The sequence below is a fragment of the Akanthomyces muscarius genome, chromosome 5, assembly GCF_028009165.1.
Source record: "Akanthomyces muscarius strain Ve6 chromosome 5, whole genome shotgun sequence".
Classification (NCBI taxonomy): Eukaryota; Fungi; Ascomycota; class Sordariomycetes; order Hypocreales; family Cordycipitaceae; genus Akanthomyces; species Akanthomyces muscarius.
In genome coordinates, this window is record NC_079245.1 from 934,114 (window position 1) to 956,670 (window position 22,557).

The 22,557-nt window shown below is 47.9% G+C and overlaps 7 protein-coding genes across 7 annotated transcripts; 4 read left to right on the forward strand and 3 right to left on the reverse strand.

Moving 5' to 3' along the window:
- Positions 1-4,592: 4,592 nt before the first annotated feature.
- LMH87_009587 (uncharacterized protein) lies at positions 4,593-5,597 on the reverse strand (the record flags this gene model as incomplete). The annotated part of the gene is made up of 1 exon (XM_056196610.1): positions 4,593-5,597. The coding sequence occupies one exon, from the start codon at positions 5,595-5,597 to the stop codon at positions 4,593-4,595; it is 1,005 nt and encodes a 334-aa protein (XP_056053740.1).
- Positions 5,598-6,539: 942 nt separating this feature from the next.
- On the forward strand, positions 6,540-7,404 carry LMH87_009588 (uncharacterized protein; the record flags this gene model as incomplete). Its single annotated transcript, XM_056196611.1, has 4 exons — positions 6,540-6,614; positions 7,055-7,117; positions 7,167-7,325; positions 7,396-7,404. 4 exons carry the CDS (start codon positions 6,540-6,542, stop codon positions 7,402-7,404), a joined length of 306 nt encoding a protein of 101 aa, XP_056053741.1.
- A 2,486-nt stretch (positions 7,405-9,890) lies between these two features.
- LMH87_009589 (uncharacterized protein) lies at positions 9,891-11,541 on the forward strand (the record flags this gene model as incomplete). Its single annotated transcript, XM_056196612.1, has 4 exons — positions 9,891-10,455; positions 10,524-10,579; positions 10,855-11,003; positions 11,154-11,541. The coding sequence occupies 4 exons, from the start codon at positions 9,891-9,893 to the stop codon at positions 11,539-11,541; spliced, it is 1,158 nt and encodes a 385-aa protein (XP_056053742.1).
- A 1,150-nt stretch (positions 11,542-12,691) lies between these two features.
- On the forward strand, positions 12,692-13,720 carry LMH87_009590 (uncharacterized protein; the record flags this gene model as incomplete). Its single annotated transcript, XM_056196613.1, has 1 exon — positions 12,692-13,720. The coding sequence occupies one exon, from the start codon at positions 12,692-12,694 to the stop codon at positions 13,718-13,720; it is 1,029 nt and encodes a 342-aa protein (XP_056053743.1).
- An 845-nt stretch (positions 13,721-14,565) lies between these two features.
- LMH87_009591 (uncharacterized protein) lies at positions 14,566-15,676 on the forward strand (the record flags this gene model as incomplete). The annotated part of the gene is made up of 3 exons (XM_056196614.1): positions 14,566-14,652; positions 14,714-14,998; positions 15,062-15,676. 3 exons carry the CDS (start codon positions 14,566-14,568, stop codon positions 15,674-15,676), a joined length of 987 nt encoding a protein of 328 aa, XP_056053744.1.
- Positions 15,677-16,842: 1,166 nt separating this feature from the next.
- On the reverse strand, positions 16,843-18,210 carry LMH87_009592 (uncharacterized protein; the record flags this gene model as incomplete). Its single annotated transcript, XM_056196615.1, has 2 exons — positions 16,843-17,494; positions 17,564-18,210. The coding sequence occupies 2 exons, from the start codon at positions 18,208-18,210 to the stop codon at positions 16,843-16,845; spliced, it is 1,299 nt and encodes a 432-aa protein (XP_056053745.1).
- Positions 18,211-20,775: 2,565 nt separating this feature from the next.
- On the reverse strand, positions 20,776-22,451 carry LMH87_009593 (uncharacterized protein; the record flags this gene model as incomplete). The annotated part of the gene is made up of 7 exons (XM_056196617.1): positions 20,776-20,862; positions 20,913-20,976; positions 21,025-21,623; positions 21,698-22,057; positions 22,121-22,204; positions 22,256-22,310; positions 22,402-22,451. The coding sequence occupies 7 exons, from the start codon at positions 22,449-22,451 to the stop codon at positions 20,776-20,778; spliced, it is 1,299 nt and encodes a 432-aa protein (XP_056053746.1).
- Positions 22,452-22,557: the final 106 nt, after the last annotated feature.

Sequence of the window (22,557 nt, forward strand, 5' to 3'; positions counted from 1 at the left end):
CTAGCTATAAGTGCTTTTTTAATATTATAGATTAAGGACACTATAATATTTATAGTAGACTACTTTAAGAGTATACTAGCTTAGTTTAGGTAAATAATACTATATTTAATAGTAATATATACTATTCTTCTTATAATTACTTATTCTAAGCCTTTATTAAGGTAAAAGAGGAGTAATATTAGGCACTATATAGATACCTTACTAAGGTCCTACTTATTAAGCTTTAGAATTATAATAATCTTAGTAGTCTTAAAGATACTAAGATAATACCTAAGTCTTAGATAGGCGTTATATAGTTTTATAATTAGTTAGGTAATATATAGCTAGGCTGCTTATAGTATCCTAGTTATAATTCTATCTAAGCTAGGCGTTATATTTCTAGTATATAAGATAGCCTTCTTAACCTCTTTAATTAAGATAGTTCTTATAAATAGGATCTCCTTAATAGGATCAACTAGTAGTTACTATCTATTAGTAATATTATCTAATATATTATAGTGTTCTAATTTCTCTTTCTATAATACTATAACCTTCTTTATATTAATAAAGTATATTATATTACCTACCTAAATTAGTAAGGGTTAGAGTTATTATCTTAGTTTTATCTATCTAGTAAGTTTATATATACCTTCTATACTAGTCACTTTATTAATTATATTATACTAGAATTTCTACCTTATATATTATAAGATATAGTAAAATTTAACCCTAGACTATTATACTTCCTCTCCTATTTGGTTCTTATAAATATGTTATATAATATAGATATTATTATATATATCTTTATACTCCTAGTTCTACTAAGAATAGCTTTATATATAGTGATTATAGTTTATCCTCCTACATACTTTAGTAGAGTTCTAAAAAATCTCTTAGAGCTATCTAGCTATATCTTTAATCTAGGCTTATAAGTCTATATTAGTAGGTAGTGACTTTACTACCTTACCTATATAGTCTCTAAAGGCCTTAATCTTATTTAGTATAGTAACTCTAACTTTTCCCTATATAACTTAAGCTAGTTCCTAATCTAGAATCTTAATACTAATAGTATAGTGAAGGGATCTTATTATAAGGTGGACTTCTACTATAATAAACACTTCTAGTATATTTAAGAAGACTAGGTTAATTATACTACTTTTTATATAATGTTTTATTATAGTTATTATCTTATTAGGCTTATTTAGTAGATTAAGGTTATATCTTTCTATTTATATATAAATATAATTTTTATCTTATAAGGCTAGTCTATCTGTCTACTAGGAGGTGTAGAAGGCGTTTATATTACTAGTAATAATATAGTTCTCTAGTAGAGTCTATTTCTTAAGTACTTATAGTATACTCTTTATTTCTAGTCTATTATAGAGGTTAAGGATAGTAATCCTATTTACTTTAACTTATAGAAGGTCTTAATATTTTACTAGTATAATCTATTTAGCTTAGATCTTATAATCTATTTTAATATATATTATTATATATAAGTATATATTATTATTATACTAAAAGTCTACTAGGTTAAAGTAAAGAAAGCCTAGATAGTACTAGGTTTAGTAGAGCTTTTTCTCTTTATTATAGGATATATTTAGCTCTTATAGGATTACTATATTATAGCCTTCTAGAAATACGAGCTAAAAGGCGGCGCTATATGCTTTTTTTACCTTATCTATATTTACCTAAAAGACTTTAATTATTATTAGATAAGGATTATATTATTATTTATTACTTATTTATAGATTAGGTTCTTATCTGTCTTTTTAGTAGTGATTAGTCTTATTATTAGGCTTCCTGCGGCGGGCTGCTTAGGGGAGAGTGTTAGGGTAATATTCGAATAAGGATCTCTTATTCTACTAGAGTATTATCTTATTCTACTAGAGTGTTACTAGAAGGGTTTATAATCTTAGAAGGGATGATTTACTAAGCTAGGTTTATATTAATATACTTCTTTTTTAGGTATATAGGCCTTAAAGAAAGTTATACCCTAGGCGGTTTTATCTCTAAGACTCCTATTCTATATATAAATATAGTGTATAAATTATTTCTCTAGTAGGTAGTTAGCTATTTATATTAATAGCTCTATTATATAGGAGTAGCCTTATTATTATCTTTACTATTATTTTTATTATTCTTATCCTTACTATTATTATTCTTATCCTCTTTACTTTTTATAATTATTATATATTTAGTAGTAATCTTAATTTTATTTTTTCCTCCTTATAGCTATTCTTAACTATCTAGTACCTTATTAGGCCTTCTTAGTTTAATATCTTCTTTTAGAATCCCTTTATTATTTTAAAGTTATTCTTATTTTATATCTCCTATATCTTTATCTTCTTTAAAGGTAAGGAGGTAGTCCTCCTCTAGTATTATAATAACATTTTACTTAGTTATATCTACTATCTTTATATTAACTTTATTTATAGTCGTATTTACTATAGCCTTATTAAGTGCTTATAGATTATCTTATAACTATACTATTATTTCTATATTCTATTATCTATAGTTATCTACTTTAAGTTTCCTAATATAGGTTCTTTATAACTTTAAGAGTTTATAGAAAGTGTCCTTAACTTTCTTTAGTTATATATAGTATTATCTAAAATCTATATAGTAGGGGCTATTATAGTTAGTATATCTTAGTATTACTTAATAGTTTTTATTATTATACTTAGTGTAACTAATACTATAGGTTCTATATATTTTTATTACTATATATAATATAGGTGGGTGGAATTACTAGTAGTTCTAGTATTATATAAGTTATTAAGGCTTTATTATAAGGAATAAATATACTCTTAGGCTAAGGAGTCTAAAGGTGTTTTATATAGGCTTTTTAAATAATATAATTAGAGTTATTTTTATTAGGTTACTATTAGGTTTAACTAAGTGGCGCTACTATATAGGCGTCTAGCCTATTTAGGCTATAATTTCTTTACTAATAGTTATACTAAAGTTAAGTATAGTCTTATTATATAAGTGTAATTTACTTAGGAAATCTTTAATTAAATATATAAACTATATTACTTACTTCTTTATTATAGTAAGGTCTATATTTAGTCCCTATTACTTTTATAATTCTAGTATCCTCTTTTAGATCTCTTTATTATATACTATAACTAACTAACCTATATTTATCTTAGTAATATTCTAGATATTATTAGCACCTAGTATAAGCTTCTTAAAAATAGTAGTTTAGATTTAGAAGGGTTTCTTCTTAAAGAAGCTAGATCCTTCTTTAAGGCGAAGTAGGATCTAGTAGTCTATATAGTTACTAGTAGCAATTAGCTACTTATAGGTAGGAGTAATATATATATCGCCTAGGGTTTACTATACTACCACTTAAGTAATATCTATAAAGCTTACTATTTTTAGGTAAAGTAGTTAGTTATTAGTTAGTGGCTTAGTTACTACTAGCTTATTTCTAACTAGTAAGTTTATTAGTGGGGGATCTTTATTATAACCTATAGTGTCTTTAAAATAGAGGAATTAATTCTAGTAGTAAAGTAAAGACTTTATGAAGTTATTAGTGATAGTGTGGGCGTATCTGTGGTCGAATTTCCTTATATACGCGGCGATAGATTCTATAAAAGTGTGTAGTATGTTAGCTTAGGTTATTATATATTCCTTCTTCTTAGTGATAATTTTATATATCTTAGATTCTAGGTCTAGGGCATTAAGCGTATTAATAACTTTATCTTTATTAGCTTCTTTATTAGCAAGAATCTTATAGTAATTAGTGTTAGGGTTAATATATTTTCTAAGGTGCTAGCTTTAGCGGCCAGTCCTAGCGGCGCTTATTAGGTATTATACTGGGCTACTACTAGGCAAAAAGGGGCGAGTTATTCTAGAGTGGCGCCTCTTATAAGCTCTACCTGGGCATTATAGTAGAAGCCCTCTAGAAACTATTAGCGGCCCCTCGCGCTAGTCGTGGGCTTAGACGATTAGACAATCGCTATGGCCTATAGCTGCGTGAGAGCGCTAAACGGTGCGTTAGGTGCTACTTTCTACTAGTCGTACGTCTACGTGGCCGGGAAAATTATCTACAAAGGTGGGTACCAGTGTAGATGTAGGAGGAAGGTGTGGGTGGGGAAGTCGACTCGCTTAGAGAAGGTCCTAGGGTAGGATATAAAATGAGTTTTCATGCGTGTTCGCTAACGGCCAATATGCATGTCCAAAACTCACTGGCCCAGTTTCCTCTCTTAGGGAGGAAACTGAGCGGCGCTGCTCTCACCTGAGCCCCAGTGAGCCCCCGCAAAGACTGCATCCTCAGCCAGCACCCGAGCCAGCACCTGAGCTCCCTATCAAAACTGAGCAACTCACCGAGCTTCTTTTATCCCTCCTGCGTCAGGCAGAACTCGGATACAAATTGTCTCTTCCTCCTAGGTCTAACCTTCTCCTCTAAGCTAGCTAATTACACTCATCCCTTTCTTATAAACTATACTTATCCCCCCGTATATAGCCCCTACTATTATACTTCTTATTATCAACATCATAGCGCTACTAAATAATACCACTAAGAGTATCTTAGCTGTAGGACCAGGTTTCAGTTTTTACTCTGAAAGAGCCTAACTAATTATGGATAGTAATCTATACTAGTGTTAGATAACTTGAACCACATTGGAATAACATAGCTGAGATGCATTTTGACGCCATTCTTCCCACTGCTTAAACAAAATAGGATGGGATTTAGGCCTCGATCTTCTGGCTTCTTCCGTAGTTCTCATCCAGGGTTTTCCGATAGCGAAAAAGTGAATAATGTAGGCTCTCCTATACAGGTCTTCAAGCTCATCATCAGATGCGGGACGCGATAGCTGACCGTCTGGAAATGGGACCACCCCTGCTTCTATATCAAACCACTTAGGGACATTCCGGTCTTCCCAGTGGCTGTTAATGGTGATATAGCTTCCTGGAAGCCTATGGGCGTTGTCGCGAAACATGTCGTTGATTATGTCCATGTCGTATTGGCCGGGTAATATAGATGCGATACTCGTCTGAACTTGTTCCCATAGTTTTCGGCTTGGTTCAACAAGCATACAAGTGCTGCTTAATGTGTCGTTACTTATCCAATACGCGGGAGCTGCCGCTATATCAGTTGAAGCACTTTGAAATATTGCATCGAGGTTCTGCATGATGAGTTGATCAGAGTCCAGTATAAGGCATCGCTGAATATACCGGTCTAGCTCATATACTCTAAACGGCACCAGTTTCAACAAGCAATCTTTGTAGTAAGGGGAGCTTCCAGCAGAGAGCGGCGGTGGTGTTTCCAAAATCACTTTTGCTTCCAGATCTGTGAATCGAGTAAGGTACTCCTTTGAAACACCACTGGATACAAATACAAGAATCCGGTGCTTTGTATGATACATGTGACGCAGTCGATGTATGTTGACAAGAACAGAGCATGCGTAGACATCTTCGGTGGCGTAGAAGACATATGCGTTAGGGCTGGCAGTTTTTATCGAGGTGTTGGAGTTGATAGACTTGACCGAGGCGTCGCCGCTGACAGACTCCATCGATAGTGCTGTTTGATGCCAAAGGGAAAAAACAACAATCAAGGTGAAGGCGAAACCAGCCAGTAATTTCAAGCGGCGGTGAATGAATAACATTGTAGGTGTGACGTGATGTCAGGAGTATAATCAGAATTTGGGTTTGTGAAGGACGCAAGCGTGTGATAAAGAGAAGAAGAAAAAAACAGGCATGGGAAGTTGGAAGTTTACTCGACAGCGAGACGAGAACTACCCTAGCGATGATTATTTGTCACGAGTAGCTTATGTGAAAATGATTAATCCTCATCAATTCACAGAGAGCCGGCATAATAGTCATAGCGAAGAGTTTGACTTGTACAGATACCATGCTCACCCATGAATCATGTAAGTGCTTCTGCAGGTGGAGGGAGTGTCGCTACATTCGAATTTACGTTCCACTATACATCAGGAGCCAAATTTGCAGGCAATAGAGAAATCACCTTAACCTAATGGTCCGCGCGGCTTCCCCACTGTCCGCGCGGCTTCCCGACTGGTAGGCTGCCTATTCTGCTTCACGTCACAGTCTACGATGCCATGGGTCAGATTCTTCTTCTCATGGAGCGCATGTGGCAAGATATACTCCAAGGCTCGCAAGAATCTCAGTACTCTCTTCAGGACGATACGCTTCATGGGCTCGTCAGTCTACCCCTCCCCATCTTGGTGTCACGCTGTTGCACACGCGTTAGCATCACTACTAGCGAGTCAGTCGAATTCGTATTCGCTATCAACATCCTATCATGTAGCACGACACCGGAGACCCGCCGCATAACTATGTAGAGGCCACACATGGCAAAACTCCTACTCGCATCCGCAATTCTCGTGTTGAAAGAGAGCACGGCGCCGTTTAGGTGGGTAGCGACAGTGCCGTCTTCCACAGCCGCGCAGATCGGTCCACGTTTAGAGGGCCCCTAGTGTTAGCTGGTGGTCAAAGTGTCTTGCGGAGCGGCAATAGACTCCACAAAGGTGCGTATCTGGCGACGCTTATCGAGAGTCGCACTGCTGCTACGTTACTGCTGGGCAAAAATGGGGCGGGTTGTTACCGGGGCGCGTCTCATGAGCTCCTTCCGGGAACTATCGGTGGCGCAAGAGCGCTCAACGGTTCGCTGGGTGCTGCTTTCTACTGGGCGTACGTCTGCGTGGTCGAAATTTCCTCTACAAAGATGGGTTCCAGTGTAGATGTAAAAGGAAGGTGGCAGAGGGGAGGCCCTTTTGATTTGATTTGATAATTACGTCCGTTTGCGCCCCGGAGTACCAGTAGGCGTTGAGACGTGCCATCGAGCCTTCTACGGATAAATGTGTAGTCGTGCCCGCTTAGTAGGCCCTCACAGGGCGCGCACCGCGCTCATGCTACGGGGGAGGGCCTTTTGATTTGATTTGATTTGATTTAAATATTACGTCCGCTTGCGCCCTAGTGTAGGCTTTTGGACGTGCCATCGTGCCTTCTACGGATTACCAGTAGTGTACAGTCGTACCCGCTAAGTGGGCTCCAACTAGGCGAGTCGCGTCTTCATGCGTATTAGCTAACATTCCCATGCTAGATCGATGTTGAACATTTGCAGCTGAATGTTGACGGCTCTCTGTTCTTTGGGAAGGATAAATTGGTCTGTCCCCTGGTCATCATAACCCAAGTCTCTTATCTGACATTTATAGCGCCTTCATAAACTCCACAAGCATAAAGCAGTATCACGCTTCGACGGTTTTATTGCTCTTGCCCCTGATAATGAGATTCTCCTTTCCAAGTCTCACAGGATACTATCCTTCCAGTCGCACCCCGAGATATCATCTGAGCTCCCACTTAGGCTGTTAGAGGTATATACAAACGGGAATTACAAAGAATCCTCACGTTTAAATCAGCACATTATACTAAAGGGCCTGATAGCGAGCATGATGGTTGCCATGTTTGTGAAAAGTTGGTGGACTGGGCTAAGCCGAATGAATCTACATCTTGATTGGCTTTAGAATTTAGACATAGACATCATACAGTGGTGCGTCTCAGATTGCATGTGCCATTGTCCTTGTAGATACTCTCTCAGCCAGATACACACACGTGAGAAGAAACATCAAAGTCGACGATCGCTGGCAATTGGTAGGTGCGTGGCTGTTGCATTTTGGGTTTGTTTTCTTTGAATACAGTGCTCTACTTGCATTTTCTGCCAAGCATGTAATAAATAACTACAAAAAAAATTGATAGCTGTTTGCATAAACTTTGGGTAAGTCTGCACTGCTTTGAGGCAATGGTTCACTCAAGGTGAAGCTACAGAAATCGGCTTACACTAGATTTGTAGTTGGTTGGTTAGTTAGCCGACACCAAGCAGGTCGCTTCTTCCTAGCGTACGCGGCACTGCAAAATTTATGCTACGGATATGGACGCTGTGAAAGCTGGCTTCCTATGTAAATATTTTGGTGGCTTCCTGCATCTCGTTTTCGCCCTGCATGCTGTGCCTGGCGGCACGCACTAGTTAGCGGTCTATTTAGTATCTGTCGTCCTTGACCATCTCAGCGTCCTCCCACGTCCCAGCGTCCTTCCTCATCCAAGCATTCTTGACCGTCCCCGCCACAGAACAACTGCACACACTGCCATCGATAATTCTGGAAAAGGGCTAGTACGCCGCGCTCGCTTGGAAGCTTTCTTTCCACAATCTGAATCGCTTCTCCTTGGCGACAAAGCGAAAATCGGCATCAACGCCGTCGCTCTGTCAGAGAGGCAGAAACAACGTCTCGCGGCCGTGAGTCAGCGAGGTTTTGCTGTACCAGTTGCCTGGCCTCCTGGCAGTCCGCCAACAGAGTCTCGGTCCGCTCGGGCAAAGCATTGATGCCGTCTCAAACAGGGCGGAGCTAGGTCAACCCAATCGCGGCTCGATTGTGCAGGTAGGAGCCTCTACCAATTTGTGATTCAACTTTGTCAGCAGTATCGTACACGTGTGGTTCAGGCAGCTGAGCTGTGGACCCGGATGTTTATCTCCGGGTGTTCCTGGATGTCCTGGCAGCCCTGTAAAGACAGTTTAGGTCAGACTCGCCCAGGAACACAGAAGCGAAAGCGTTTCTCTGTGTCCTTGCACGATCGACATCTTTCTTATGTCCATCGTGCAATGCTAGTCTTCGAGATCCTGGATTTTATTTCATTTCATTTTATTTTATTTTTCATGACAAGGGCGTTGCAGAATTAATTTCTCATTCAAAGGAGATGGGCTTGTTCCAGGTCGGGAATCTCTCCAAGGCAATTTCTTAGCTTGGGTAACCGTCCGAGGCCAGCGCCGATCCGGCGAGGCATGGATCTGCCAAGCACTAATCCCATGTCAAACCCATAAAGTCAACATCGGAATCGTGCTAAACAACCTTCAAGTCAGTCCCGAAAAAGTTCGGGCGGCTAAACCATTAATTGTAGCATCAACCATTAATTTGGGTGCGCGAAGCTTACACCTCGGTCACTTCATCCACTACTTGGCAGTACCAGATGGTACCGTTATCTACTGCAGATAAGCCCTGTGGCGTGGTAGTGCATAGTACTCAAGGAGAACTTGAGTACTTTGGTTTGTGTGCTAACTGTCGCTCATTTAAGTTCCCCTATGTCAGCCTTACTGGGTATTATGATGTGCTGACATCCCTGCAAGATACCTAAGTGTAGGTTTCGCACACCCAAAGGGATGGCTTTCATGGCAACTTCCGTGGGCATCAACGCGGAACAGCCTCCCGTTTGTCTCCGCTGTATATACAATAATTGCATCGTACGACTCAAATGTCACTTTAGGCGACTTGCCAAGATGCATCCCGCCATGGACGGTAACAGTGTACATGACAGGCCTATTGTGGAGGACTGCTGAGTCCATAAGAGACTGGATCCTGATGGAGACCTGTCTATATGTGTACCCAAACTTTGGGAACCGAGGACAGCAGGCCCTGCAAGCCTCTACTTCTTTCAGTTTGTCAGTCCCGGAACGCAGTAGAGTTTATGCTCCCCACCTAAAAGGAAAAGTCCCTTCGGTTACTTCGGCTAGATTGACGTCGTTCTCAAGCTTTTGGTGCCCAAAGTTTTAATTTTTCTGGACTGTCCAATCAAAGTGGGCTTGCTTCATTTTGAGCCGCAGTCGCCAAGATGCTTCGCGTCCAGTCTCTTGTTAAACAGAAAGAGGACCGGTCATTGCTTTAAGAAAGACTAACATGAGCCGAAGTCAGAACTCAAACATCGTTCGACGCTTTCTTCAATCTGGCATAGTGCCCAATGAAAATATAGCTTGTTTTGTGGTCTTTAACTAATCAGAAGCGGCAATTCTGCATTTATACTTGACCTGTTCAGCACCTTCATGAAGCCACGCCACGACGACAGAAGTAGAAAACGATTGATTTCTATACACACCAGTGCAAAGTTGCATCAGTATGCGTTTTCCACTTGTCCTGATGCTGGCCAGTGGCGCCACCACTTGGTCACTATTCAGTGACGATAGTCTATTGGCTAAGCGCCATCTTGCAGCAAGACAGGCCAACATCAACGAGACCATATGCGGTCGATTTCCCGACGCAGGTCCAGTGCCGGAAAAACAGACCAATTTCTATCCTTGCGACACATCTTTCATTCGATCCGAGTTTCCCTGCGATGAAGGTGGAAAGCGGCCTTGCTTGGGAGACCAGCTGACGAGTAGTACTCCCGGCTACCTCAGATGGGGCTACGCACCCTATGCTCAGCCCAACGAGCCAAAGCCGTTCGAGACAACGAGCAACTATGACTTTCCCGTCATCCTGGTGGCTACGGACAGAGAGGCCCAGTCAAAGCACTTCTTACTGGAGCTTGACGACGAGTTCCTCGGCGAGACTGGTGGCGAGATTGACGGCTACACCAACCTCTATGGATATCCGCAGGCCACCGTGGATGACGTCTTGCGGCCTCCTAAAGCCAGCGGTCGGGACATCTATTACACGCGGGGTTTCTTTTTGATCCCGCCAGGTGAGTGAAGTCTTGCAAAGCTCTCTTCCCAGACGGTGAGCTACGCACTGACAAGCTAAACCCACCAGGAAAGCATACAATTCGTTTCCGCTGGCCTCGAGGCACTGGCAGCTATACCTATGGAGTATATAATACCAGATGGAACTATGGCACTGTCGTATTCCAGTTCTACAAGACGTGCGAGGGCAAGTGCACGACTACAAGCTCAAGCACACAGACTAGCACGACTAGCAGCAGCAGTAGTACGACTTCAAGTTCGCAGACGACTACGACTAGCAGCAGTAGTACTACGACCTCGAGCACACAGAGCAGCACCACCACTAGCAGCAGCTCTTCTACCTCGAGCACACCTAGCAGCACCACCACGACCAGAACAACTAGCCCAAGCTCGTCGAGTAGCAGCACAACTTCAAGCCTTTCAAGCAGCACCACAGCTTCAAGTACACCAAGCAGCACCTCAACGAGTACCACGAGTCCAAGTACATCAAGCAGCAGTACCACCAGCAGCACGACCTCGACTTCAAGTACGCCAAGCAGCACTTCTACTAGTACTACAACTCCATCTACATCAAGCAGTACTACAGGCAGCACCACAACTTCCTCTACACCAAGCAGCACTACAAGTTCAAGCACGCCAAGCAGTAGCACTACTTCTCAGAGCTTCAGCTCCACAACCCCTCCGCCGACTATCACTACAGCCTGGACCGGGACCGTCACGACTACCACCACTGGTACCGATGGTACTATCTCTGTTCTTACGCCGGACACCTCATCAACAGCATCCACGCCGGCAACGACGCCAGCCACAACTACACCGGCCACCTCAATCACTGCCCCACCAACGATAACAACTGCTTGGACCGGAACTGTCACAACAACGACCACTGGAACAGATGGTACTGTGTCTATTCTCACGCCAACAACAATCACGAGCGTTTCCACCACGTCAACTACCACGCCAGTGACCTCAACAGCTCCCCCGCCAACGATAACCACGGCTTGGACTGGAACTATTACAACCACCACCACCGGCACGGACGGGACTGTGTCTGTTCTCACGCCACTGACGATAACGAGCGTATCTGACACGTCTACTCCGCCGCCAAGAATCTCAATTACTCCTCCGCCAACGATAACCACAGCATGGACTGGCACTGTTGTAGTTACCACCACTGGTACCGACGGGACCGTGTCTGTTCTCACTCCTGTTACTACGACTGCTTCTTCAACTACATCACCAGCCACATCAACAACCCCTAAGCCGACCATAACCACAGCTTGGACGGGAACCGTGACGACGACGACCACTGGCACAGATGGCACAGTCTCCGTGCTTACTCCTGCTACTGCCACTGCTTCATCAACCACGCCGCCGGCCACTTCAACAACCCCCGGACCAACTATAACAACAGTCTGGACTGGCACAGTCACAATAACTGTCACTGGTACGGACGGGACGGTTTCTGTACTGACCCCCGCCACTGCCACTGCCTCGTCAACCTCGCCGCCAGTCACTCCAACGCCCACTGGACCAGGCGTAACCCCAGAGCGAACAACGCCACCTGTACCTACTATAACCACAGCCTGGACAGGAACGGTAACCACAACTGTCACTGGTACAGACGGCACAATCTCCGTGCTGACTCCTGTAACTACGACGCCGTTTTCGACGACATCTGTACCCACTGTAACAACAGCCTGGACTGGAACACTTACCACCACTGTCACCGGCACAGATGGTACAGTTTCTGTGCTGACTCCTGTGACTACAACTCCGTTTTCGACGACACCTTTGCCAACTGTAACAACGGCCTGGACTGGAACAGCCACCACTACCGTTACGGGCACAGACGGCACGATCTCCGTGCTGACTCCCCTGACTACGACTGCTGTCTCGACGACCCCCGCGCCAACCATAACCACAGCTTGGACCGGAACTGTTGTTGCTACTGTCACTGGCACAGATGGAACAATTTCCGTGCTGACTCCCGTGACCACGACTGCAATTTCGACGACCCCCAGGCCAACCATAACCACCGCCTGGACCGGAACGGTGTCGACAACCACCACCGGCACAGATGGAACCGTCACAGTTCTCACTCCTGAGACGGTGCAAGCGACGTCAACTACTCCCCAGCCAACAGTCAGGACGACTCGAACAAGCACCGTGCCCAGCGCAACTCCAGACATAGAGGGCACCCCTGTCGTGCGGGTCTCGTCAACGCCCACTCCCGTGATGACTTCGACTCCCCCTCCAACCGTCACCGAGCCGTGGACAAGCACAGGCACGAGCAAAACAACCGGCTCCGATGGCACCATCACAGTGTTTACCCCTGCTGTCGTCACCCCCACCTCCTCGGTGCCCCCAACAGTGTCTTCGCCAGGGACCGGAACGGCCACCAGCACGGCAACGGGAACGGACGGAACAATCACCATCTTCACACCCACCGTGGCGCCTACAACAACTGGACTGCCCATTGTGACGACTCCCGGGACAGACACAACTACTGGAACCACCACCGGCGCTGACGGCACGGTCACTGTTCTCACGCCTGCCGTCACACCCACCACAACTGGATTGCGCGTCAAAACGACGCCATATACCGGGACCATCGCCAGCACCAGCACGGGAGTTGACGGCACGGTCACCGTATTCACACCCACCTCGGCGCCTTCAACCACTGGCTTGCCCGTCAAAACCGTCCCAGGCGGCGGAACCACCACCAGCATCCGCACGGGAAGCGACGGCATCGTCACCATCTTCACACCAGCGGCGACTCCTCCTCCTCCTGCCGGCGGCGCGACTCAGCCACCGCCTACCCTCATCATCCCCGGGACAGCAATCACCGCGCCCGTCACCGCCACCGGCAAAGACGGGACCGTGACGATTGCCACTCCTCCAGGTACTGGCGGACCAGGCACGCCGCCCACGCTCGTCGTTACCGGCACTGGCTCCGTGGCGGCGACGGCGACGGGACGCGACGGCACAGTCACCATCACGAGGCCAACGTGCGCGGCAACGTGTTCGCCCGTCACCATCACGGTTCCCTGGCCTGGCGGCGTGGGGACGAGCTCGAGCACCGACGCGAACGGCGACGTGACCGTGTTCACGCAAACCCCGCCGGTAGTTGTGGGCACAGACTCTGGATCTGGCGGCGGCAATAACACGCCAGTGGTTCCTGTGGGTGCTGCCACGGGCAGAATGGTAGCGGTGGGCTATGGTTGGGCACTCCTGGGCCATTTGGCGCTTGGTCTGTTCTTTTAGAAATAGTGTGCCGTTTTTTCTTCATGTATTTTTGAGTATTTGTAATTTTTTTTTCTTTGTCAAAATTAAATTAGAGCTGCCCTGTTAGACACGAGAGCAAAAATAGAATATACAATTACGCTAGACTTGTCGACGTGCCAACTTCCGCTACAATCGCCCCGTCTTATAAGAAACTCCGGGCTGGCCAATTACTGTGATGCGGATCCGGCCCTATCGCAAGGCTGAAGTGACGTAAAGCCTCGGTCACTTGGAGGATCCTGACATTCTTCACCGTCGCACTTACGCCACAAATTAATGGCTTCAAATTATGCTTTCCTCTCTTCGCGACTGATTCCAACCCGCTAGTGCGTTGGATTAAGGGTCTGGCGTTGAGCAAAGAGGAGGAAAGTTCCCGTATAAAATCGGCGGAGCTATAAAACTCGATTGCGCGGGCGTCATCCCAGAATCTGGCATGCAAGAAAAAGGAAAAAAAGCTAGGTGGCAGAACAATGATTGTCCGCGGAATCCACGGGAGCGTCATCGCCGCAGCGTAGACAAACTCCGCCGTGCGGGATTGTCAGAGAAACCTTGAACCAACCGCAGAGCCGCCCGCTGCAAGATTGACTCTTGGCGCAAACTCAATCTTCTAGTACCTTTTTCTCGGCCATTGATATTTATCCACTTGCACTGGAATCAATTGCATACCCCGAGAATTAATTTATAAGCCTAGGTTACGACTAGGTATATTTAAAGCCCAGTATCATCGTCGTCATCACAAATCTCCAGATACACCAATATCAACACACCAACTGCATCATCTCCTCTAATCGTCCAACTTGCAAAGTTCATCTATAAGCATTAAAAAAATGGCCAATCTTCGTGTCGCCGTAGCAGGCGCAACTGGTGAGACAGGTTCGTCCATCATCGACAGCCTAGTCGAATCCGGTAAATTTGTGAGTCTTTATAGGACGATGCAATCTTTGACGTAAAATCCTTTTTTCTGACACAAGACAGACCATCATTGCTCTCACGCGCCAGGAGTCACTCTCCAAGCCCGCCAACGTCAAACTCAGAGAGCGCGGGGTGGACACCGTTGTCGTTGATTTGGACGGTGACAAGGGCCTTCTCGCTGCGGCTCTGGCAGGAGTCAGCGTCGTCATTTCCGCCATGAGTCCCTTTGACGCCCAGCTTCAATATTCGCTTGCGGATGCGGCAAAGGCAGCCGGTGTGCAACGCTTCGTGCCGAGCTCCTTTACGGCTGTGACCCCAGCCGGGGGCATAACCCATGGCCGAGATCAGGCAAGTTTCACTCGAAAACAGCACATGTATCAAATGTTTACCCATTAACAAACAATGCTGCAGAGAGAGGAGTTCTACAACTACATCAAGAGCATTGACCTCCCGTACACCATCATCGACGTAGGCTGGTGGTATCAGGCGTCCGTTCCCCGCCTGCCGTCCGGCAAGCTCGACTACATCACAAAGTTCAATCGGTCCGACATTGCTGGCGACGGAAACACGCCGTCTGCCATTACCGACAAGCGCGACGTCGGCCAGTACGTGGTTCGCATCATCCAAGACAGCCGAACCATCAACAAGTACGTCTTTGCTTACAGCGAGCTGTGGACTCCAAACGAGATTTATGCTCTTTTTGAAGAGATGAGCGGGGAAAAGACGGCTCGCGAATATGTTTCTGAACAAGAGCTTCAAGAAAGGGTACGTGACGCTTCTGTGGCTCTTGACGTCGATCCCTCGGATGCTGGGGCGCTGTGGACGAAAGCGAATGGCGAAATACAACACTCCCTCGAGATTCGTGGCGATAATACTCCAGAGACTGCCAAGGCTCTAGGTTATCTGATTGGAAAGGAGCTATACCCCGACATTGAGTTTCGTTCTTTTCGCAGCCTAGCCCAAGAGGTGCTGGATGGGCAGGGAGTTCCGCTCTATGAGTCGAACGATCGATTTAAAAAGTTCTAGAGTGTCCAAAGTTAGAATCAAGCCAAGAATCACTAAATAGTTAAACTCTCTTACGCATCCAAAATAGCATCATCCGCGGCAGATGGTTTGATGTCATTCACTATGAAACCAGTACCATTCTAAGCAACGCCCATCAAAATGTTTCCGCTGCGGAGAGGTGGGCGGCCAGGTGTGTCCCGATCTTCAGGTCTCTGTCGGCCGCTGCCGTTTTCAAGCACATGGCGCATAGCCGGAAATCGCCAATCAACGGCGCCCACAAGCAAATACTAATAAAGGCTTCGCGCAAAGACTGAGTAAAAAAAGGGAGGAATAGCCAGCTGACAGGCGGCTTCGCGAGGCCCTTATTCGGCATTCTCGCCTTGGTCTAGGCCACCGAGCCTCGCCTGCATCCCCTCCCTCCCTCTCACACATGTCGGCCGTGAGGAATCAAGGCCGGCCGATGCGCCATGCCCTATACAGCCCGCTCCGAGATTTCTGGGTGCGTCCATGATCTATGGCCACTTGTTTTCTTTCTGCATCCAGACGAAGGAAATAAGCCGGCATCGTTTCTTATTCTGCGCACCACTCCAAAGCCAGTGCCTAGTTTTCCATTTTGGATGAGGTTGAGCGACGCAGGTGTTTGGACTCGGCAGCTCTGAGCGGGCAAGCTGTGGTAATTGGCCGGACGCGCTGCAACTTGCGCCAAGTAGGCCACCATTTTGTCGTCACAAGACTTGTTGCGTTTAATATTGTCCATTGTATTCCAAGTCTGTCTATTTTATTACGGTGTAGTTTTGATTAACTGTATATGATGAATGTAGAATGCTGTCCAAAGTATCTGCCGCAGTCTGCCCTGGCCAAGTCTAGACAGGTGGTCGCCCAACGCCACTAGGTTTGATGCCCCTCTCAATGATAATATGACGATGAGCTCCAGACATAAAGGAAAGCCAATGTTGAAAATGAATGCTGAAAATGCAAGACGAAAAGAAGATGGAGTATATGCAAGGAAGGAAGAGGTATTGATGAGTGGGAAAGAAACCCGTGGGTTTCGGAGAATATGTGCTAAAAGTCAAAGACGCATGACAACACCCGATTCTTTCCAACGCCCAAGTCGTTTGCGCTGTAAAGACATGCAAAAAGAACAACAACGCTAATCGACAATGCCAGTATTGGCTGAGCCGCTAGGCTCAACGCTGATTCTGGTTGAACCGCGAGGCGAGCGGGTGCCGCGCCCGTCTGGACTTGGTCCTCGTCAGTGCGACCGGCGGCCCGTCCTTGGCCGGCGGCGTCGGCGGCGCCGCGGGGTCATTGATCCAGTCGTCGTGCGCGCCCGCCCGCAGGCGACTCTTGTGGCTCTTGTGACTCTTGTGGCTCTTGTGGCTCTTGATGCTGCCGACGGCGCTGCTGGTCGGCGGGGGCAGCGGCGCGGGGCTGCTGCTCTTGTCCTCGGACACGACCGTCGTCGTCACCGTCTTGATGATGCTGCTCTCGGGGACCGGACTTAAAAACACCTCGTCGCCGGGCGCCTCGCAGCGGCCCTCGATATCGGCGGTGTGGTACGACAGCGCGGCGACGCTGCAGAGGGACTGCGTGTCGAGCTTGGGCGTCGGCGGCGGCGCGATGCTCGCGTCGCCAAAGATGCTCTTGGTGCTGCCGTACTTGTCGCCGTAGCGGTCGTGGCCCATGGGCGTGGGAGGCTGGAACGAGGGGAAGCGCGACGAGTCGCCGGCGGCTTGGCCCGGGACGGCCTCGCGGCTGACGACCCTGGCAATGAGGGAGGTCATGACGAGTTCGATGTAGAGCTTGACTGTGTAAGCAAGCGGTGCGAACTGCACATATCTGTAAGAGGAGAATGAGTATTAGTCTTGATGACGGTGGTAGGCAACGGCACGTAGAAGGGACACTCACACGTAGGGGTCTGGTAGACTCAGCGTTCCCAGTAAAGCGGCATCCATGGCCGTCGAGACCACAATGAGCACGGCATTCATCTTGAATAGCGCCCAGTACTTGGGTAGCCCGCCCGCAATCAGGCGGAATCTGACCAGATATAGAAAGAAGCCATTGAGCCCCAGATCCACCACCAGGAAGAAGCTCTTTTCAATCTTTTCAAACAGGTTGTTGAGGTTCTTCTGCCGGGGCGTCGCGCCGGGCAGGTACGCCGGGATCCATATGATGAAGACGCCGACGTTGACGCCGAGGATGAGCGCAAAGAGCCCCCAGCGCGTCCACGTCGCGCGCTTCCGGCTGACCATGATGAGGGACACGCGGTTGGCGATGATTTGCGAGAGCATCTGCGTCTGCAGCGCCCACAGCGTGACGGTACCAAAGTAAAAGGCGAGGGTGCCCGAGACGGACTCGTTGAAGTGGAGGATGGTGACGACGGCAAAGACGAGGTTGACGAGGATCTCGGTCCAGATCATGTAGAGGTAGCCATTCTGCCAGCTCCAGGCGCGGCCGCGCTGCACGATGCGCCGCGTCTGCTTGCAGACCTCGAGCAGCGTAAAGGCAAAGGCGCCGACAAAGGCGCCAAAGAAGAGCGACGGCAGGTCAATCATTATTGTTGTTGTTGTTGTTCCAGCCTTGGACGTGTGTCGACTCTGGACCAATTCATATGTTGAATCCCATCTCTCGGAGGTCTTGTTTTGCTGTGTGTAGTTGTTTTTTGTTGGTCGGATGGGTGGCACACAAGATGGAAGATGAGACCGAAACGGGAGGGCGAGAGAGGATGGGACGACGTGGGATGGGTACACACGTAAAACAGCTTCTCGGCGCGGGAATGGAAAGGGTGAATACGACAGGCACAGGGTGCGGGAGTGTGTGGTTACACGTAGAGAATGCAAACGGTCAGGCGGATGTCAAAGTTGCGTCAAAGGTGTGCGGTGCGGCAGGTCCGGTTGGTTACACGTTGAAGAGAGACAGTACTGTGTTCAGCGTAGGAGTGAAGAGATTTGATATTTTTCAGAAATGGCAACAAGCATGAGAGGTGGTAAATCTGCAGGACGCTTTGAAGCTTGGCAGCAGAGATGTTGACTATGCGGGCGAGCCGAGGTTCCCCGATTGGCCATTGCACATCACAATCACAGCACAGATCCAAACAGAACAATCTTCAACCAGGGTCCCCCTGCTTCACGATTTTTTACTGCCATGGACTATTTGATATTACCCAGATCAATTACCTGCAAGGGTGCTCACATGCGACTTTCATTTTCTTTTGACCGTGTCTTTTACTGCTCTATAGCTTTCACAGTGCTTCTTCTTCCATCTTTGTCCCCTTCTTCTTCCTTCGTCATGCGCAAATCAGTGCGCGGACCATTTACGTCTGTTGTTGTACGAGGTGACTCGGTCCCAAGTGGACACGGCGAAACTCTATTCGCCAGTCCTTTTTTTTCTTTCGAAAATAGCAACAAAAAGGGCAGAGCCGGGCGTCGTTTCCTTCTTGCATTTGTTTGCCCTCGCCCGCCGCCCGCACCAGGTAGCGGGGAGGTTTGACTCCTCTTTGCCACGTTGACGAGAAACACCATGAAGAAAAAAAGCATTATATTTAGAAAGAATGAAGCTGATCCCCAGCAGCTCATCCAGGCAGCAGAGTAGCACGAGAAAAGAGAGACATGGGGGGGCTAAGAAGAGTGACGGCGGCGGCGCGGGTTCAGCGGGAAAGGGGACTGGCGTGGCGATCAGACCGCCAGCATTTCGCGTGGCAAGCCAACAAGAGGCTCCGCTTGGGCTAGCACCCCTCACGGTTTCAGCAGCGGGGGGGCATTGGGCCATTGTTCAAATTTTAATTAAAGCTTTGGGTCGGTTTGTCGCGTGGCTTTCTTTGTTGTGCAACTTTGGGCTCTCATTTCGCCTGCTGTGTGCGACTTGGAAAGTGGACGGGCGTCGGCAAGCAGCACCCGGGCAACAAAAACAATGCGTGACAGAAAATTTGAGAGAAAAAAAAGAGAAGAGTTCGGAAGTAAAACAAGCTGTGGTACCTTTGTGCTGGTACTTTATTCTCCGAGTGGTGCGTCCATTTCTCTGCAGACCCTTGTCCGATACACGAGGTTGCAGTATCGGAAATCATAAAATGCACCGGTGTCGAGCCTCTAGTTATCACAATGTGATTGTGACGACTTGGCCAGCTCGTCACACGTATCCACTCGTACTAGTTACCAATAAGACTGCCCTTTCCCTCGTGGTGTTGATCGGGCCAACGGACCAATTCAGCTCTATCCGTCCAGTAACTACATTGGTCTTCCAACGTCAGTTCGCCTCCGCGGTCAGACACCCTCTCCACCCCAGCCAGGTCCAATCTCCGCTCGCCATGCGACTGCCCTTCCACAGACAAAGCGCATTGTTCGATTTTTCACCGTTTTGAGACAAGAAAGACCATCATGTGCCCTGTCCCAAACGGATAATTCCGCGCGACATCCGGCATCCTTATATCTGCTGCCGTGGTCGTCTGTTCTCATGCTCTGTTCTCGTTTCGTTTCGTTTCATTCGGATGCTCTCCACATCACGACCGCGAGGCGTTGTCGAAGCGCGCCTGTTTCAAGCTAATTTCCTCTTCTGTGGGATTGATCTGATCATTTCATTGACGGATGCACTGTTTTCACGTGAAAGAGGTGCTTTGGAGGGGTGGATTGATGGCCGACTCGTGTCGATCACTCTGGAGAGAATGGTGCAGCCTCGCGTGACCGGGATAAGGCTTGTCCTCTCCGGCACTGCACAGTTCATTCACATTTTTGCCCTTCTGGCGCGACTACGTAATCTTACCTCCTTGACAGCCGAGCAAAAACAAGGTCTGATCGTTTGGGCTCGGTCAGACCGTCGCAGATTGCCCGGGCAAGGTCTGTTTCTCAGCGCACACGTCAAACCAATTGAACGACATTGTAGGTACTTAATCTCTATGGCATGGTAGCTTAGACGAGAAGTGTGTATTCTTCTTGTCAGCAAACTCAACGCTCGTCATATGAAAGCAGCCATCCGGGTAGGTAAGACGCGCCTTGATCACGTTATCATATCTCGATTCTTGCTCGAATTTGATTCCAATTGCTTGCATTTGCTATTAATATCGGGAGTAAGGTTCGCCCATCTTTCGACGTGTTTCTGTGTTGCTAAATTCCATATCGCAGACTGCGCTAAATACCAGCCGCGGAGAAGGACTGTTCAAAGTCGGCAATGATGTCATCAATGTGCTCGATACCAACCGAAATGCGAATGAGATCCTGCCCATTATCAGTCACCGACTTATTTACGTCCACATGGCGGCACTTACCTCGGTGACGCCAGAGTTGGCCTTTTCCTCGTCGGAAAGCTGTTCATGGGTCGTGCTCCAAGGGCTGATACAAATTAGCAAACTTCTTCGCGACATGGCAAACGCAACGTACTGAATAGCCAGAGTCTTGGCATCGCCAACATTGGCCAGGTTGGAGATGAGCTTGAAGTTGTCGACGACCTTGGCGCCCTCGGCGACGCCGCCCTTGACGCCAAAGCTCAGGACGCCTCCGAAGCCCCTCTTGAGGTACCGCTTGGCCAGCTCGTGCGAGCCGTGGCTGGCCAGGCCCGGATAGGAGACCCAGCTGACCTTGGGGCTCTTCTCGAGGTACTGGGCGAGGGCGAGGGCGTTTTGGGCGTGGCGCTCGGCGCGCAGCGACAGCGTCTCGGTGCCGAGCAGCAGCTGCTGGGCGGCGAACGGGTTGAGGTAGGCGCCGAGGTCGCGCACAATCTCGACGCGCGCGCGGATGATGAAAGAGGCGGCCCCAAACGTCTCCCAGAACTTGAGGCCGTGGTAGCCCTCGGAGGGCTCGACAAACTGCGGGAAGCGCGCAGCGTTGGCGCCCCAGTCAAACTTGCCACTGTCGACAATGACGCCGCCGACGGTGGTGCCGTGTCCGCCAATCCACTTGGTGGCCGAGTGCACGACAATGTCGGCGCCGTGGTCGATGGGGCGCAGGAAGTAGCCACCAGCGCCAAAGGTGTTGTCGACCTGTGCGCGACAGTGTTAATATTTTTCGCCAGGTTTTACAGTAGTGGGTTTTCACTCGGCGCGACGCAACTTACAACAAGAGGGACGCCCTTGGCGTGCGCAACCTTGGCAATGGCCTCGAGGTCCGGCACGTTGTAGCGAGGGTTGCCGATGCTCTCGACGTAGATGGCCTTGGTCTTGTCGTCAATCAGGGCAGCAATCTCGTCGGGGTTGTCGCCGTTGACGAATTTGGTCTGGATTCCGAGGCGAGGCAGGAAGACTTTGAACTGGTTGTATGTGCCGCCGTAGAGGTTCGACGTGGAGATGATGTTGTCGCCGGCGTGGGCAAGCGTGTTGATGGTGATGAACTGGGCACTCTGGCCAGACGAGGCGGCGAGAGCGGCAGCACCGCCTTCCAGAGCAGCAATTCGCTTCTCGAAAACATCGACAGTAGGCTATGCGGTGTTAAAGGAGTCCTGCCCAGACAAACCCGTTGTCCTTGGGGAGCGGCGACGTACGTTCATGATTCTGGAGTAAATGTTGCCAAACTCCTTGAGGCCGAATAGCCTCGCGCCATGGGCCGAGTCATTGAATGTGAAGCTCTATCATTGGGTCAATTGACGCAGTCCAAAATACTGCAATGTGATTCTTACCGTGGTAGCGTAGATGGGCACTGCGCGCGAGTTGGTGGTAGGATCAGGCTCCTGGCTGTGAATGTCAGTGTAAGCTAGCGACCAGGGAGCTTGAGCCTGCCACAAATATCGTTTAGGAGCCTTGGGAAAGAGGATTGTCAACATACCCAGCATGGAGCTGAAGCGTCTCGAAATTCTTGCTGAGTTGCTCGGCCATGGTGCGGGGTGTCGTCCAAGACTCGTGGTATATCGGTATAACGTATGTGACGTAGGATAGGTGGCTACCAATATATGTATGCTGGAGCTAGAGCGGGTACTGGATG